Source organism: Schizosaccharomyces pombe (assembly GCF_000002945.2).
Source record: "Schizosaccharomyces pombe strain 972h- genome assembly, chromosome: II".
Lineage (NCBI taxonomy): Eukaryota > Fungi > Ascomycota > Schizosaccharomycetes > Schizosaccharomycetales > Schizosaccharomycetaceae > Schizosaccharomyces > Schizosaccharomyces pombe.
The window spans coordinates 1,081,373-1,094,746 of record NC_003423.3 but is presented as its reverse complement, the minus strand read 5'-3'; the positions used below and the strand labels follow the sequence as shown (position 1 = coordinate 1,094,746).

General features: G+C 36.8%; 6 protein-coding genes and 6 long non-coding RNA genes across 12 annotated transcripts; 6 read left to right on the top strand and 6 right to left on the bottom strand.

Moving 5' to 3' along the window:
• The first annotated feature begins 5 nt into the window (after positions 1-5).
• Positions 6-5,584, top strand: pst3 (SIN3 family co-repressor, Clr6 and Rpd3L histone deacetylase complex subunit Pst3). Its single transcript, NM_001021341.3, has 2 exons — positions 6-139; positions 231-5,584. Exons 1-2 carry the CDS (start codon positions 94-96, stop codon positions 3,647-3,649), a joined length of 3,465 nt encoding a protein of 1,154 aa, NP_595433.1. The 5' UTR covers positions 6-93; the 3' UTR covers positions 3,650-5,584.
• rsc4 (RSC complex bromodomain subunit Rsc4) lies at positions 3,713-5,782 on the bottom strand. The gene is made up of 3 exons (NM_001021340.3): positions 5,557-5,782; positions 5,426-5,508; positions 3,713-5,365 (listed from the first exon to the last, which is right to left on the bottom strand). Exons 1-3 carry the CDS (start codon positions 5,557-5,559, stop codon positions 3,823-3,825), a joined length of 1,629 nt encoding a protein of 542 aa, NP_595432.1. The 5' UTR covers positions 5,560-5,782; the 3' UTR covers positions 3,713-3,822.
• Positions 5,592-5,842, top strand: SPOM_SPNCRNA.5014. The gene has a single exon (NR_194370.1). It is a non-coding gene; the product is annotated as a non-coding RNA (long non-coding RNA).
• Positions 5,843-5,914: 72 nt separating this feature from the next.
• suc1 (cyclin-dependent protein kinase regulatory subunit Suc1) lies at positions 5,915-7,209 on the top strand. Its single transcript, NM_001021339.3, has 3 exons — positions 5,915-6,057; positions 6,173-6,317; positions 6,369-7,209. Exons 1-3 carry the CDS (start codon positions 5,969-5,971, stop codon positions 6,474-6,476), a joined length of 342 nt encoding a protein of 113 aa, NP_595431.1. The 5' UTR covers positions 5,915-5,968; the 3' UTR covers positions 6,477-7,209.
• Positions 5,946-6,186, bottom strand: SPOM_SPNCRNA.5013. The gene has a single exon (NR_194369.1). It is a non-coding gene; the product is annotated as a non-coding RNA (long non-coding RNA).
• Positions 6,814-7,045, bottom strand: SPOM_SPNCRNA.5012. The gene has a single exon (NR_194368.1). It is a non-coding gene; the product is annotated as a non-coding RNA (long non-coding RNA).
• Positions 7,210-7,333: 124 nt separating the features above from the next.
• SPOM_SPNCRNA.567 lies at positions 7,334-8,110 on the top strand. The gene has a single exon (NR_150937.1). It is a non-coding gene; the product is annotated as a non-coding RNA (long non-coding RNA).
• atp3 (F1-ATPase gamma subunit atp3) lies at positions 7,610-8,872 on the bottom strand. The gene is made up of 2 exons (NM_001021338.3): positions 8,732-8,872; positions 7,610-8,652 (listed from the first exon to the last, which is right to left on the bottom strand). Exons 1-2 carry the CDS (start codon positions 8,809-8,811, stop codon positions 7,827-7,829), a joined length of 906 nt encoding a protein of 301 aa, NP_595430.1. The 5' UTR covers positions 8,812-8,872; the 3' UTR covers positions 7,610-7,826.
• Positions 8,873-9,319: 447 nt separating this feature from the next.
• On the bottom strand, positions 9,320-10,128 carry SPOM_SPNCRNA.5011. Its single transcript, NR_194367.1, has one exon. It is a non-coding gene; the product is annotated as a non-coding RNA (long non-coding RNA).
• On the top strand, positions 9,393-11,431 carry alg12 (dolichyl-P-Man:Man(7)GlcNAc(2)-PP-dolichyl-alpha-1,6-mannosyltransferase). The gene is made up of 3 exons (NM_001021337.3): positions 9,393-9,587; positions 9,636-10,620; positions 10,666-11,431. The coding sequence occupies exons 1-3, from the start codon at positions 9,429-9,431 to the stop codon at positions 11,160-11,162; spliced, it is 1,641 nt and encodes a 546-aa protein (NP_595429.2). The 5' UTR covers positions 9,393-9,428; the 3' UTR covers positions 11,163-11,431.
• Positions 11,400-13,372, bottom strand: mas5 (DNAJ domain-containing protein Mas5). Its single transcript, NM_001021336.3, has one exon. The coding sequence runs from the start codon at positions 13,026-13,028 to the stop codon at positions 11,805-11,807; it is 1,224 nt and encodes a 407-aa protein (NP_595428.1). The 5' UTR covers positions 13,029-13,372; the 3' UTR covers positions 11,400-11,804.
• On the top strand, positions 12,745-13,107 carry SPOM_SPNCRNA.5010. Its single transcript, NR_194366.1, has one exon. It is a non-coding gene; the product is annotated as a non-coding RNA (long non-coding RNA).
• Positions 13,373-13,374: the final 2 nt, after the last annotated feature.

Genomic DNA, 13,374 nt, shown 5'->3' with positions numbered 1-13,374 from the left:
ATCTTACCTTTCCCGTAACGCGATTCAGACATTGCAAGACTGCAACTATCGAGATAAAGCAGTCATTTCTGTTGCATTTATGAGTTTTTAACCATGGATGTAATGAATGTGCCTGTCGACTCAGAACGCGACAATCCTGGTAAGTTTTTACATGCTTCTTCTGCGAAACATCATTTCGAGAAACAATCTTGGTTTATGAGGTTCGTTTTTAACAAATGCTAATATTATAGGCGACAAAGTTGAGACACAATCTGATAAAAACCATTTACCAAAAGCGTCACCGTCTCAATCCCAGTCACCTGTAAACACCTCTTTGCACAATGGTGATGGAAAAGATAATGGCGTAGCTACTGAACCTGTTGAAAACAAACAGATTTTATCGGAAAGAAGTGTAACTCGCGATGATTACGAAAAAGGAAAAACCATAGTTTCCTCGCTCGCCTTATCATCGATTTCTGGTAAAGATGGCTCCATTTCTTCACAAAATGCAGAAGGATTAAGTTCTTCTTCTAATCGTCCTTTGGATGTGAACGATGCGCTTTCCTATCTTGAGTTAGTAAAATATTATTTTTCTGAACGCCGAGAAATTTACAATCGATTTTTGGAAATTATGCGCGATTTCAAATCTCAGGCGCTTGACACCTTGGGAGTTATTAATCGTGTATCAGAGTTGTTTAACGGTTACCCTCAACTTATTGAAGGCTTTAACACGTTTCTTCCATCCGGTTACAAAATAGAAGTACAATTGGACTCTTCAAACACTAGTGTTGTACGTGTAGGTACTCCTATGCACCCACTTCCCCAGCAGGGCGTCCAAAGTACATTGCCCGTGGCTCCATCTAATGAAGATCAGCGAACAATGGAATCCACTAGTCCTACTGACTCTCAACCTCAGCCATCTGCTCCAAATTTAGTTTCCAGTACTGAAAACGAGAAGCCTCGGGTAGATTTTAACTATGCGATTGCTTATATGAACAAAGTTAAGGCTCGTTATCCACCAAATTCCGACACGTACATGGAATTTTTAGGTGTTTTGCGCACTTATCAGAAAGCACAAAAGTCGATTTTTGAAGTGCGTGCGAGGGTCGCTGAAATTTTTAAAGATTCACCAGATTTGTTGGAGGAGTTTAAACTTTTTCTTCCTGATAATGTTGATTCAACTGAGCCATCCACCCCTAATGTTCAGAAATCTCCAAACCGTCTTCCTCCGGTTGGGAATTTCAGTCTTCCCCCTTCTGCACCTGTACGTGAAAAAAGAAATCGACCGGCTCATTCTGCCCAAATCAGTAGATCGATATCTAAAACCTCGAGGATGTATCGACAAACTGCTGAAGAGCCATTGAACTCTTATTCCCTTCATGTATATCCGCAAAAAATCACTGCTCCCACGTCCCCTTATGCTGCTACCCAGGAAGAATTACTAGCCTTCACAACGATTAGACAGCATTTACCTGACACTTTAGCCTTTCACAAGTTCCTTGAGCTTCTTCATCTTTATCGGGAAAAGTTATTGGATAAAACAGAATTATTAAATTCTTTTTCAAAACTTGTTAGAAATGATAATTTGACATTGTGGTTTTCCGAATTTATTAGGTGGAGTGATAACCCAATACTTGTAAAAAACGAACCGGTGGACGAACGTGTTTATTTACCAGAAACTTTTGAGTGCATTTCACTGACTTATCGCAAACTTCCGGATTCCTGGAAACAGGACAAATGCTCAGGTCGTGATGATTTGGACAATTCTGTTTTGAATGACGATTATATTTCTGTAGCTCCCAAACCATCCCATGTCAAAAATATAATGCATCATGAAAATCAGTACCTACAGGCATTGCAACTAGTAGAAGACGAACGGTATGATTACGATAGAGTTTTGAATACTACCGAGTCTGCTATAAAAATACTTGCAAACTTTTGTGAGCCGACGATTCACGAGCATTTAGAAACCGCCCTTCAAGAACTCGAGCGATCAAAACGAATAATTAAGAACGCCCTTATAATCGTTTATGGCAAAGAGCATGCAAATTTGGCTCTTGACACTTTATTTAAAAAATTACCCACTGCGGCTCCTGTACTTCTGAAACGTATTAAAACCAAAGATCAAGAATGGAGACGAAGCAAGCGAGAGTGGAGTAAAATTTGGCGGCAAATCGAAAAGAAAAATGCTCAAGCAGCATTTGACGACAGATATTGCAGAATAGAAGGGAGAGACCGTAGAGGATTATCTTATAGCCGTATTCTTCGCGATATTGATGACATTTATCAACGACAAAAGCATCGGATCGATGGGGCCAAGTTGGGGTTTCAGTTTACCCAAGTTTTATGTGATAGTCTCATATTTTTGAATATTTTGCGGCTAAGTGATGCTCAGTTAACAAACTCTTCTTTTTATTCATACGCTGACAAGGGTCGAATTAGTGCTGTTTTGAAAGCTTTATTATCGCAATTTTTTGGCATTCCGCTACCTCGCGAAGCACTTGAGACTAACCTTGCTTCTGAAAATATTGAATCGGTTAAAAAACACAGAGATGGTTTAAGCAAAATATTTATTCGTCCCGAAAGTGCTGATAATAGTAATAACACCAATGTGAGTTTTCAAACCGATGAAACTCAAACTGAAGATGAAACTATGAGTGATATACATCCTGACGATGTTGAAAATCATTCGAAATCTAAATTTCTTGGTGAAGAGTCGAAAAACATAATTGGCTACAATTTTTTTGGGAATGCTACAATGTATGTTCTGTTTAGATTGATATGTGTCTGCTATTCTCGGCTAGAGCATATCAAGTTGTTTGTTGAATCTTCGACTATATATGCTTCAAGCACAGGGGGTTACGAGAATATTTTGAATATCTGTGAAAAATATTTGAAAGGTTCTTGTTCCCGTCTCGAATTCCGAAAATATTTGCAAAAATTCAATAATGAAACTTGCTACATGATTTGCTCTATAGAACGGTTACTCAAAGTTATATTTTATCGTATTCATGAGATATTGCTTGATCCCAAACTGGGCCAACTACTTTTATTATTCGAATCTGATGGCGCCAATTCAGTTACCACGCCTAGAGAGCAAATGGTATATAGGAACCATGTGGAATCAATACTCGCTCCTGAAAGTAAAATATTTAATATGCGATGGTACCCATTGGAAAAGCGACTTTGTATCCAACAACTTCTTCCGGCAGACTTAACGATGCACGATTTTGAAAATCCTGCGAAGGCATTTATGTACTATGTTGATAGCTATGCCATTTCTCATATCACTGAAGGTGTCGATTTGATGCAAGTTAAAATGCCATTTTTGCGAAGATCACTTCAACGAATATCGCAACAAGGCTATCTCGCAGGTCGAGGCTCTGGTAGGTTGCATTCTTTGTTTAATGAACATTTCTGCAAATCGAACCTTCAATTGTTTTTTTCAACCGACACCTATGTCATATTTTTTGAGCCCAATACCGAAAACGTTTACATAAACTCATACAATCTTTGGGTTGATCAAAGCTCTCAAAGCAAGAAACAAAATAGGACTACAAATTGGAGGAGGTGGCTTGAAAGCGATGAAGGCTGGAGAAAATCCAAAGCAAATACAGACATCAAATTTTTTTCTGAGACCACTTTGGATCAATGTATTGAAGCTATGTAAGTTTTAAAAATGCCTGAAATACCTTTTGCTTTTTGAAAGCAAGTTAATTTTGTTAAATTGTGACTTTAATATCATACTACGATTAAATAAATCTGTACATATTTCAAACGAATGATACCATTTATTTTAATTCCTTGTATTAATACATTTTGTCTCTATCCAAAAAGTGTAGCTTATGGTTGGACGTAAGCCATCAACACAAATCGTTCCCTTTCGACAGTCCGAGAATATGCCGACGCAGGTAAACCAGGTTCTATTGAAGGTGGTTCCACAGGTTCAGTGCTACCCAGTACAAATTCTAGGCAGTTTAGACCAACAGAAAGTTTAGCCTCGTAAACTGTTCTGATCGGCTCCTCAGTATGCTTTATGCCTTCAAGAGCATACAGCGTAGATGGTGGAGTAGACACGCCAGCACCTAGACGCTTTCCATTTAATAATGTGATTATGGTGTATGATTTCAATGCCAGAGCAGGATTTAAGTTAATAACAATATTAAGAAACGAATGCTGAGGGGCCAAGGTAATCACTGAAACTTCCGTAGAATTTAAGCTTGGGCAAGGCAAATACATACGAAGGGGATTCGGCAATGGTAATTGTGGAGGACTGCAAATAAATGCAGAAAGAATGCAACGTTCAGTATTAGGTATGTCTTCAAAAAATTTGGGTTCTGGAAAATTTGGCATATTAAAAGTACTACGACCCATCACCGATTTATGAGAGAAATTTAAAAAATCCGGAACAGGAGTTGAAGGAAACGATTTAATAAGGGCAAATGCTCCGTAATTAGCTTGAGATAATGTATCCATGGGTGATGGAACATCTTCGGGTATGGGAGTTTGGTCCTTTTCAGATTCTTTTGAGAAACTTTCAACATGAGCCTCCTCTGACTTCAAAACATCTGGAGTGGCTGCCTGATCACTGGTTATAAAAGATGGGGCGACTGAAGTAGAACGTTCGCGTGAAGTTGAAGCAGATACAGAAGGAGTTGGAGATGCGGGGGTTTCCTCGGGTTCATGCTTTGAAGTTGCAGGAGAGTGTTCCTTAGGTTGTTCGGAAAATGAAGAAATAAGGGAAGATGAAAGTTGAGAAAGCTTTTCAGCATCTTCATAGACAAAACTTCCGGGGGCGTTATACGTTTTGGCGTTAATAAACATTTGATTTAAGTCTTTTACAAAGCTTTCCAAAGTCGTATACTCTCCCTTTTTAAACCTTTTTTCCAACATTTTTATAGTCATAGGGGATTTGATAATTTCATAGTAATCCGGGTACAAACGTTTGCTAGGAAGGTCTATAAATATATCAATTAAAAAACGACCTTGTTCATCCTTTTCTTCATGTAAGGCATCTAAGATATTTTGAATAACCTTTGGAACATCAATCTCATTAGTGCCAGGTTTGTGTTCCTCGTTGATGCTTGACTCCATTTCCTCATTCTCTTCCTCATTCAAAGTTCCATCCTTGCTTTCTAATGAATTAGCAGTATTTGCAATAAGCACAGAACATTCATAGACGAGGCTTCCAGGCATATTGTAAGTCTGCGCATTGCTAACCATAAGCCGAATATCATCGTAAAAGTCACCCATTGACAGATATTTACCAGTCTTCGCCTTGTTGCGCATCATCTTGTAGCAAATCGGCTTTTGAATGATTTGATAGTAATCTGGAAAATATCGTTTGGAAGGAAGTTCTTCAAAAATGTCATCAAATGGATTACCTCTATTTTAAATAAATTATTAGTAAATGGACATGCGACACCTAACTCCTTTCAATACATACTCGTTGTCCTTTAAACCCACCAATGCTTCTAAAACTTCATCAAACTTGGTCTTATCGAATGGGGCATTATGACTATCATCAACCTATAAATATTAGTATGTTGTAACAAAACACGGGACATGAGAATATACCATTTTAAATAATTTATTATATTGCAACGTTTATGTACAATGAATAGAGTATATCAACTTTAATTAGGTCCGCTTGCGACTGTATATTCCAAAATAATACACAATTTTTCGAATTACAATAAGAAACCGTTCACTTTATAAACTGAATTTTGGGAATTATTATATAGACCAAAAAGGCTTTGAAAAAGAAATAGCTAGCGCAAAAAACCTGTTTTCTGCAACCGATAACTTTCGTTTTAGGTATAGAGTGTTGAGTTGAAGCCCAAAGTTGTGTGTTACCTAAAGTGAGTACTGTTACTTTAAGTCTAAAACGAAATTTAGCGACCTTTAACGGATCACCCAAGTCCTAGAGTATCCTATACTTTACCCATCTCAAAGAAAAGTTATTCTTTTTGAGTATTAAGGAGGAGATATGTCGAAAAGTGGTGTGCCACGTCTTTTAACTGCTTCTGAGCGTGAACGTCTAGAGCCATTCATTGATCAAATCCATTATTCTCCTAGGTATGATGATATTGTTAAAGAAACTGCCATACTTTGGGAATTCTCTAGGTTCTTTGTTTTCCCCTAAAACGAGACTCTTGTATCTTATTTGAGCAAATGCTAATCGATGAAATAGATATGCTGATGATGAATATGAATATCGACATGTTATGTTACCAAAAGCAATGCTAAAAGCGATACCCACCGATTATTTCAATCCAGAGACTGGAACGCTTCGAATCCTTCAAGAAGAAGAATGGAGAGGACTTGGAATTACTCAAGTAAGTAATCAAGGATTTTAACTGCTCAAAAACAAACTGACATTTATTTAGAGTCTGGGATGGGAAATGTATGAAGTCCATGTCCCAGAGCCACACATCCTGCTATTTAAGCGTGAAAAAGATTATCAAATGAAATTTAGTCAACAACGGGGTGGTTAAGTTTGTCAACTCCAACGTTTCTGTTTTACTTTATCAAAAAAATATTAGTTCATGGATGCGAAACATATTGACTTTTTAGGCATTCAATACGCTGCTTTTTTTTATCAAGCTCACTGAGTGTTTCATGTGGGAGTCGCTAAAAATGATAATGAATTATCTTCGCCATTTATGTTTGCTACAGACTAACAACATATTTGGGCAATTCCTACTTTTTTTTCACTGTAGATATACTTTACTGGTTCTTTTTATTTTCTTTCAAAATCATCTTTCTATTTTCTTTTATCTTTATTTTTTATCGTTTATCGTTTAATATAGAATCTCTGTCTTTTCATTCACGTTAGCATAGAGTTTGATCAACCACAAACTAGTTTTTTACATTCCTCCTTTAGAAGTTTAAAGCACTCCTACTGGTTCCTGCTCACCTTCAAACCATTCCGTCTCAAAGACGATTGATTCCTAGATGTTTGCAATTGATGAATCCCTATCGGTTAAGTCAGACTTTACAATGCACATTTTTCTCTAAAAAATGTGAAAACGTACGTTATCATTAAGTGATATTTTGTATATTAGGCTAGAACATTTTGCGTTTCATGCCACTGATTCAGTTGCCTTTTATTCAAAAATGTTGTCAAACTTTACAAAATTTTAGTAAGAAACTCACTTATAGTACTTAACAAAAATTTCCGAAAAAAACTTACTTTTATTTATAAATTCCGTAGTTATGTAGTTTAACATTACCTTTGTTCAAACTAGCTGTGATTAGCTTGTTTAAAATCTTCATATACTTATAATAACAACGTAAAAAATGTCTCATGACTCCATTTGTTTACAATCAGCGAAGATAATCAATACATTTTTGCAATGCCAAGTGTTTTATTAAGAAAAACATGGAGATACATCTGTAGTAATTGTGACTCATATTTCCAACTGTTAATCTATTGCGTCAGGTGCTTCCATTCTTTAATTTCCACATGTATTACTCAATTTAGTTCTAAAACAATACAATACTAGGACTCCTCTGTCATCTTAACAAATTTGCTTGATCAGCCCATATTAGCTATCACAAATGGCTACTCAGTTAAGTTGCGCACACTTACATGCTTTACAAAAACCTCTTCAACATTCTCTACATGAAAAATACTTACGATAAAAAGATGGACGTAAATTTATTAAGAACAAAAGGTAAGCTTAATCTGAACGTTTTCAATGAATTACGGTTCAAATGGTATAAAGGTAAAAAGTTAAGCTAAATAGACAAGAAATATCGTTGACTTCAGCGCTTATATTTCACAAACTTCTTTAATTTAAAAATCTTAACATGCATTTGAACCTTACCAAAGAGATCAAGAATTAAGCCAAAGAGTTTGCACCAGTAACGATATCGATAAGTTCGTTAGTAATGGAGGCTTGACGTTGACGATTATATTGGATGGAAAACTTGTTAATCATATCTCCAGCACTCTTGCTTGCATTTTCCATGGCGTTACGACGAGATGACATTTCACTGCAATGAGCTTCCGCCATGGCAGAAAAAATAGCATTGGCAAATGCAAATTCCATGAGTGGTTGATGGACTTCATCACTTACCTCGTATGCAGAGAGATTGGGGGATTCATTGATGGCCTTAGTTGTATACAAGTTCTTCATCACAGTTTCAAACGAGACAGCGGAAGCAAACTTGTTATAGACGAGAACAATTCTATCATAGTCTTTAGCATGTTCCAAAATGTTACTAGAAATTTGTAAAGCTTCTTCAAAAGAAGGACTAGCTCCACCAATGTGTGCAAAAGTCAAGTAGAAAGATTCGGGACAGAAACGAAGTAATTGAGTGCGAACTTTTTCTCCCAAAATACACAAACTTGTGTTCTCAAATGTCTTAGGATCATGTAGTTCTCTACGGATAAGACGAGAGATTGAAGAATGAATACCACCACAAAGACCCTTGTCACTAGAGCAAGCAACCATAAGAGTTTTACCCTCCTCAGGTGCTTTAGTTCCAGCCTCCTTAAACACTTCATCAGATACACGATAGTATTTGTTAGAAGCTTCCATAGCACGTTGAGCCCTAGTAAGCTTAGTTTGAGCTACAGTTTTGATGGTCTTGGTAATCTTTTCAATGTTCTTAATAGACTTCAGCCTTTGTTCAATCTCTTTTAGCGTTGCCTCACAAGGAGAACTATAAAAAATCGTTAGAAAAAATGCATTCAACTTCGAATATGTTTGTGAATCACAAAAAGTAAACCTAAACAACATACCTAGCGTGAAAACCCCGAAATCCAACTACAGATATACAAGGACGCATCCGAGACGCCTGAGTTAGCGTTTGACGAAGCATAATGTTCAATTGACGTTAGCTTTTATTGATTCCTGTTTCGTAATGATATGGGGGGAGGTTTGGTGTATACCCGTGGTAAAGCATGCTATTGGAACCGACGAATCTATCGTTCTATAGACCGTACTAGCAACGATTTTCAGGAACGATAAGAAGAAAAATTAGTTTAAATAATAAATGAAATGCAATTATATCTCTCACCTTAATTATAATAGCACGTTTTCTATAATGAATATTCCTCCAAAACGCTATACGTTAAACTACCATGGTAAATCAGTTAACGAGGATCGTTGTATTCTTTCAAAGTTTCCCTAAACAGAAGGAATAATTAAATTTTGATGAAAGATGTGAATTTCGTTTTGCAAATAGTAGAGGTAATTAAAATTTAACATATAAAATGTTCGATTAAAAGAGGAGAAGCAGATACTTAACGTACACAAAGATGCAAAGTTAGAAGACAGTGCAGCGAACAACCCTTGTTTATAACAAATAAATCATTACCTTGAATCTCCTTAAACTAGATTTAGCAAAATTAATCGTTGCTTTATTTACGTATATTCATTCACCTTTGCTCTTTCTCCAATAACTATTTGTATGCTTTCAATAAATGATGAAGCGGGATGACTTCTAAAGAGAGCATTTGTTGGTATTTGGCAAATATTTTGCTTGTGACATGCATAGGGTATTATTCGTACAAAACTCCGTTTACAAAGGTAGAAGAGTCGTTTGCTATGCAAGCGATTCATGACATTCAGACGTATCGTTGGGATTTGTCAAAGGTAGTAGTTGATAATTATTTCCTTATTTAAATTACTCACATATTTTAGTATGATCATCTGGAGTTTCCAGGAGCCGTTAAACGGAGTTTCATACCGAGTTTGTTTATAGCAGTTTTGTCCTATATACCTTCTTGGTTTGTTAATCCATTACTTGCCGCTAGATGGACAATTGGGTATTTAAGTTGGGAGAGTATGAATTCTGTAAGCTGCTCCATTAGCAAACGATTCGGCACATTGTCTGGAGCACTGTTTATACTGTTTAGCTGCGCTCAATTTCACCTCGTGTACTATATGTCCAGACCATTGTCAAATATTTTCGGACTAATAGCTACGAACCACTCTCTTTCTTTGTTACTTAAAAATAATTATTACGGCTCTATCAGTATTTTAGTTTTTGCCGCAGCGATTGTTAGGTCCGAAATAGCTTTACTTCTAATGTGTTTGATTCTACCATTATTGCTTCAGAGGAGGATTACTTTATCAAAATTGCTACTCGTTGGTATTTCTTCTTCATTAGCAGCAGTGGGAGCTTCTTTTCTCATTGATTCCTATTTCTGGGGGGCTTGGTGTTGGCCTGAATTAGAAGCTTTCTTATTCAATGTTGTTGAAGGGAAATCTTCAGATTGGGGAACAAGCCCTTTTTACTACTACTTTGTGAGACTTCCTTGGCTATTTCTCAATCCCACGACATTGCTCTTCCTTTTAATCAGCTTTGTTTACATCAAGCCTGCTCGTCTTTTAATATATGTTCCCCTTTTCTTTATATTTGTTTATTCATTTTTAGGCCATAAAGAATGGCGCTTTATTATCTATTCGATCCCTTGGTTTAACGCAGCTAGTGCAATTGGGGCTTCCTTATGCTTTAATGCCAGTAAATTTGGCAAGAAAATATTTGAAATTCTAAGGTTAATGTTTTTTTCGGGGATAATCTTCGGGTTTATTGGAAGCAGTTTTTTGTTATATGTTTTTCAATACGCTTACCCTGGTGGTCTAGCATTAACTCGTTTATATGAAATTGAAAATCATCCCCAAGGTAAGTTCAACTTTTTCACCAATTAGATTATTCTAACGTACTTAGTTTCTGTACACATGGATGTATATCCGTGTATGACAGGTATAACTCGATTTTCACAGCTTCCATCGTGGTACTATGACAAAACTGAGGATCCTAAAATGCTTTCAAATTCTTTATTTATTTCCCAATTCGACTATTTAATCACCGAAGATCCCGAATCATATAATGATACTTTTGATGTTATAGAATCCGTTAATTCCAACACGAAAATTCCCATCCTTCCAAAATGGTTAAGTAATCACATACCGCGAGAAATCTCCATAAGAAATCCAGCACAGCCCGTTTACATCTTGGCAAACAAAAAAGCACGAGCAACTAAACCTGCCGCAGTTGATGACTACTCTTCATTCATCGGACATAAAGTTGACGAGATTAAACTTTGGCCTCCTATTTATAGGGTGGTATCTCCTGACACATTGTTGACAAGAGATTACCGGGAAGACCGTCTGAACTTTTTTATTGACAAAGATCGGATTCTAACGCATATCACCCAGGGATGATAGTTTAGTAAGAAAACGAGAGTAAAATTTTTTCAAGGTATATTCTTCAAGTTTTACGATTTTGTATTTACAGTTACAATTTAGTAGCATCCCCCACTTGAATTGTATTGCAACGATAAGTAGAGTGAATAAACATAATTTTAGTTCGCAGACAATTCAAAGTGCAGAAGCGCATCAAAAATTATTTACTACTTTTTCCAAAAGCCGTAATTGTAATTGTCTCACAAATACTAAAATTTTACAAACAAAGCAAGCAAGATCTAATTTATGTATTCATATTTATAAATCGACTTTTTGCAGTCATTATATTTATTGAAGCAGCGTATTAACGAAGTATAAAGACCAAGATAAGAACCGAGAGAATAACTATCAAAGGCAAGTATGTTAGATATGCCGAAGCTAGATATCAAACATCTTTATGAGATAAAAGAAAACTAACACCAAATGAGGGGAATGAGTTTACAGGATGAAAAAAAGGAACAAGAGAATAAGGTATACATGCAATAGCAACTCGAAACCTAAGGAAAAGATTAGGAACATCTGAAAACAAATAATTGTCTAGGCTCTTCTTAAAAGGATAACGAATCCAAATGCTGTCAATTTTGAAAAAATGAATGAAAAGAAATTCAGAATAAGACAGGTTTACTGTTGAGCACATTGAACACCGGGGTGTCCACCTTCTTCATCTTCATCTTCATCCATCGAAGTGGCAGTAGTGGGGTCCACGTTATTGTCAATGCGAACCTTCTCAGTAGGATCGACAGTTGCCAAAACACATTCCTCAGTGTGAGCATTTTTGGGAGCGCTCTCAATCTTACGGGGAGGTAAAGCCTTTTCAAGCAATGCAAGCTGTTCTGGGGTAGCGAAGTTGGGTTCAGGAAAGTCGACATGGAAGCGAATGTAAAGGTTTCCAGGTTGATGATGGCGTTGAGAAAGCATACCTTGACCAGGAAGAACTTTGAGTTCATTGGGACGAATGCACTCTCCGGGGATGATGGGGATAGTAAGCCAACGGTCGTCCAGGTGCTCGACGACAATTTGACCACCAGCCAAAGCAGTGAGTAAATCGACATGAGCCTCATAAAACAAATGATCACCACTGCGCTTGAAACGAGGATGTTCCTTTTGATCAATGACAAAGATTACATCACCGGGAATGATTCCAGGAGCTTGCTCGCCTTCTTCCTTAAATACAATCTTCTGACCATTGTGCATACCCTTCTCAACATGTACGGTAAGGATTTTACGTTGAGAAATGACCTTGGCACCATCACATTCTTTGCAACGGTCTTCATCGCGGATGGTTTCACCTGCACCATTACAATCAGGACAGGTCATTTGCATACGTTGTATCATTGGACCCATGGCACGAGTAATGAATTTGACACCGCTACCATTACAAGAGGCACAAGATTTGACAGAGCCTTCCTTGCCACCACGACCGCTACACTTGGGGCAAATGACCTTCTTTTGCAAAGCAAGCTTTGTAGTCTTACCACGATAGAGGTCCTCCAAAGTAACCTTGATGGTATGAACAAGATCCTTGCCCTTGCGAGGACCACGGGGCATACCACCACCAAACATTCCACCACCAAAAAAGGAAGCAAACAAGTCATCAGCAGACATACCACCATCGGCACCACCACCTTGTAAACCTTCTTCACCAAAACGATCATAAGTAGCACGTTTCTCTTCATCAGCAAGAATTTCATAAGCACGGCTAATTTCCTTAAACTTATCGCCGGCATTAGGGTTTTTGTCGGGATGATATTTTAAAGCAAGCTTGCGGTAAGCTTTCTTCAATTCAGCTTGAGAAGCAGTGACATCAACGTTCAAGACTTCGTATAGTTTAGTTTCTTTCACCATTATGCTTGTAATATATGTAAGGAGAACAAAAACGACAGTGGAAGAAAGGGGGTAAATAAAAAAGAAATTGGAATATTAAGAAGATAAAATATTAGAGGAGACTTTAATGGAGTCTATAATAAAGCAAAGATTCAACAATAAGTCAAATTCGTGAGAAAAGAGGAAAAAGTAAAAAAATTTCCCTTAAAAACTTTCTCAGATAAGTTTAAAAAAAATTTTATCGCTAAAATAGCAATCCACCAATTTTCTAGAAAGAAACACAAAATAATCGTTTCTTTTCAATACTTTTCTATTAAATTTCCTTTCACAAATTATCAAAATGTGAAAAGTGGTAGGAAATGGTTGA

Excerpts from the sequence above, each read along its gene's own strand:
- alg12 (NM_001021337.3), top strand. The coding sequence starts at position 9,429 with ATGACTTCTAAAGAGAGCATTTGTTGGTATTTGGCAAATATTTTGCTT. Across the intron at positions 9,588-9,635 it reads ATCGTTGGGATTTGTCAAAG|TATGATCATCTGGAGTTTCC; the intron begins GTAGTAGTTGAT and ends CACATATTTTAG. Across the intron at positions 10,621-10,665 it reads AATTGAAAATCATCCCCAAG|TTTCTGTACACATGGATGTA; the intron begins GTAAGTTCAACT and ends TAACGTACTTAG.
- atp3 (NM_001021338.3), bottom strand. The coding sequence starts at position 8,811 with ATGCTTCGTCAAACGCTAACTCAGGCGTCTCGGATGCGTCCTTGTATA. Across the intron at positions 8,653-8,731 it reads TTTCGGGGTTTTCACGCTAG|TTCTCCTTGTGAGGCAACGC; the intron begins GTATGTTGTTTA and ends GATTTTTTATAG.
- pst3 (NM_001021341.3), top strand. The coding sequence starts at position 94 with ATGGATGTAATGAATGTGCCTGTCGACTCAGAACGCGACAATCCTG. Across the intron at positions 140-230 it reads CTCAGAACGCGACAATCCTG|GCGACAAAGTTGAGACACAA; the intron begins GTAAGTTTTTAC and ends CTAATATTATAG.
- mas5 (NM_001021336.3), bottom strand. The coding sequence starts at position 13,028 with ATGGTGAAAGAAACTAAACTATACGAAGTCTTGAACGTTGATGTCACT.
- rsc4 (NM_001021340.3), bottom strand. Across the intron at positions 5,366-5,425 it reads GTGGGTTTAAAGGACAACGA|AGGTAATCCATTTGATGACA; the intron begins GTATGTATTGAA and ends TATTTAAAATAG.
- suc1 (NM_001021339.3), top strand. The coding sequence starts at position 5,969 with ATGTCGAAAAGTGGTGTGCCACGTCTTTTAACTGCTTCTGAGCGTGAA. Across the intron at positions 6,058-6,172 it reads CAAATCCATTATTCTCCTAG|ATATGCTGATGATGAATATG; the intron begins GTATGATGATAT and ends TCGATGAAATAG. Across the intron at positions 6,318-6,368 it reads GAGGACTTGGAATTACTCAA|AGTCTGGGATGGGAAATGTA; the intron begins GTAAGTAATCAA and ends ACATTTATTTAG.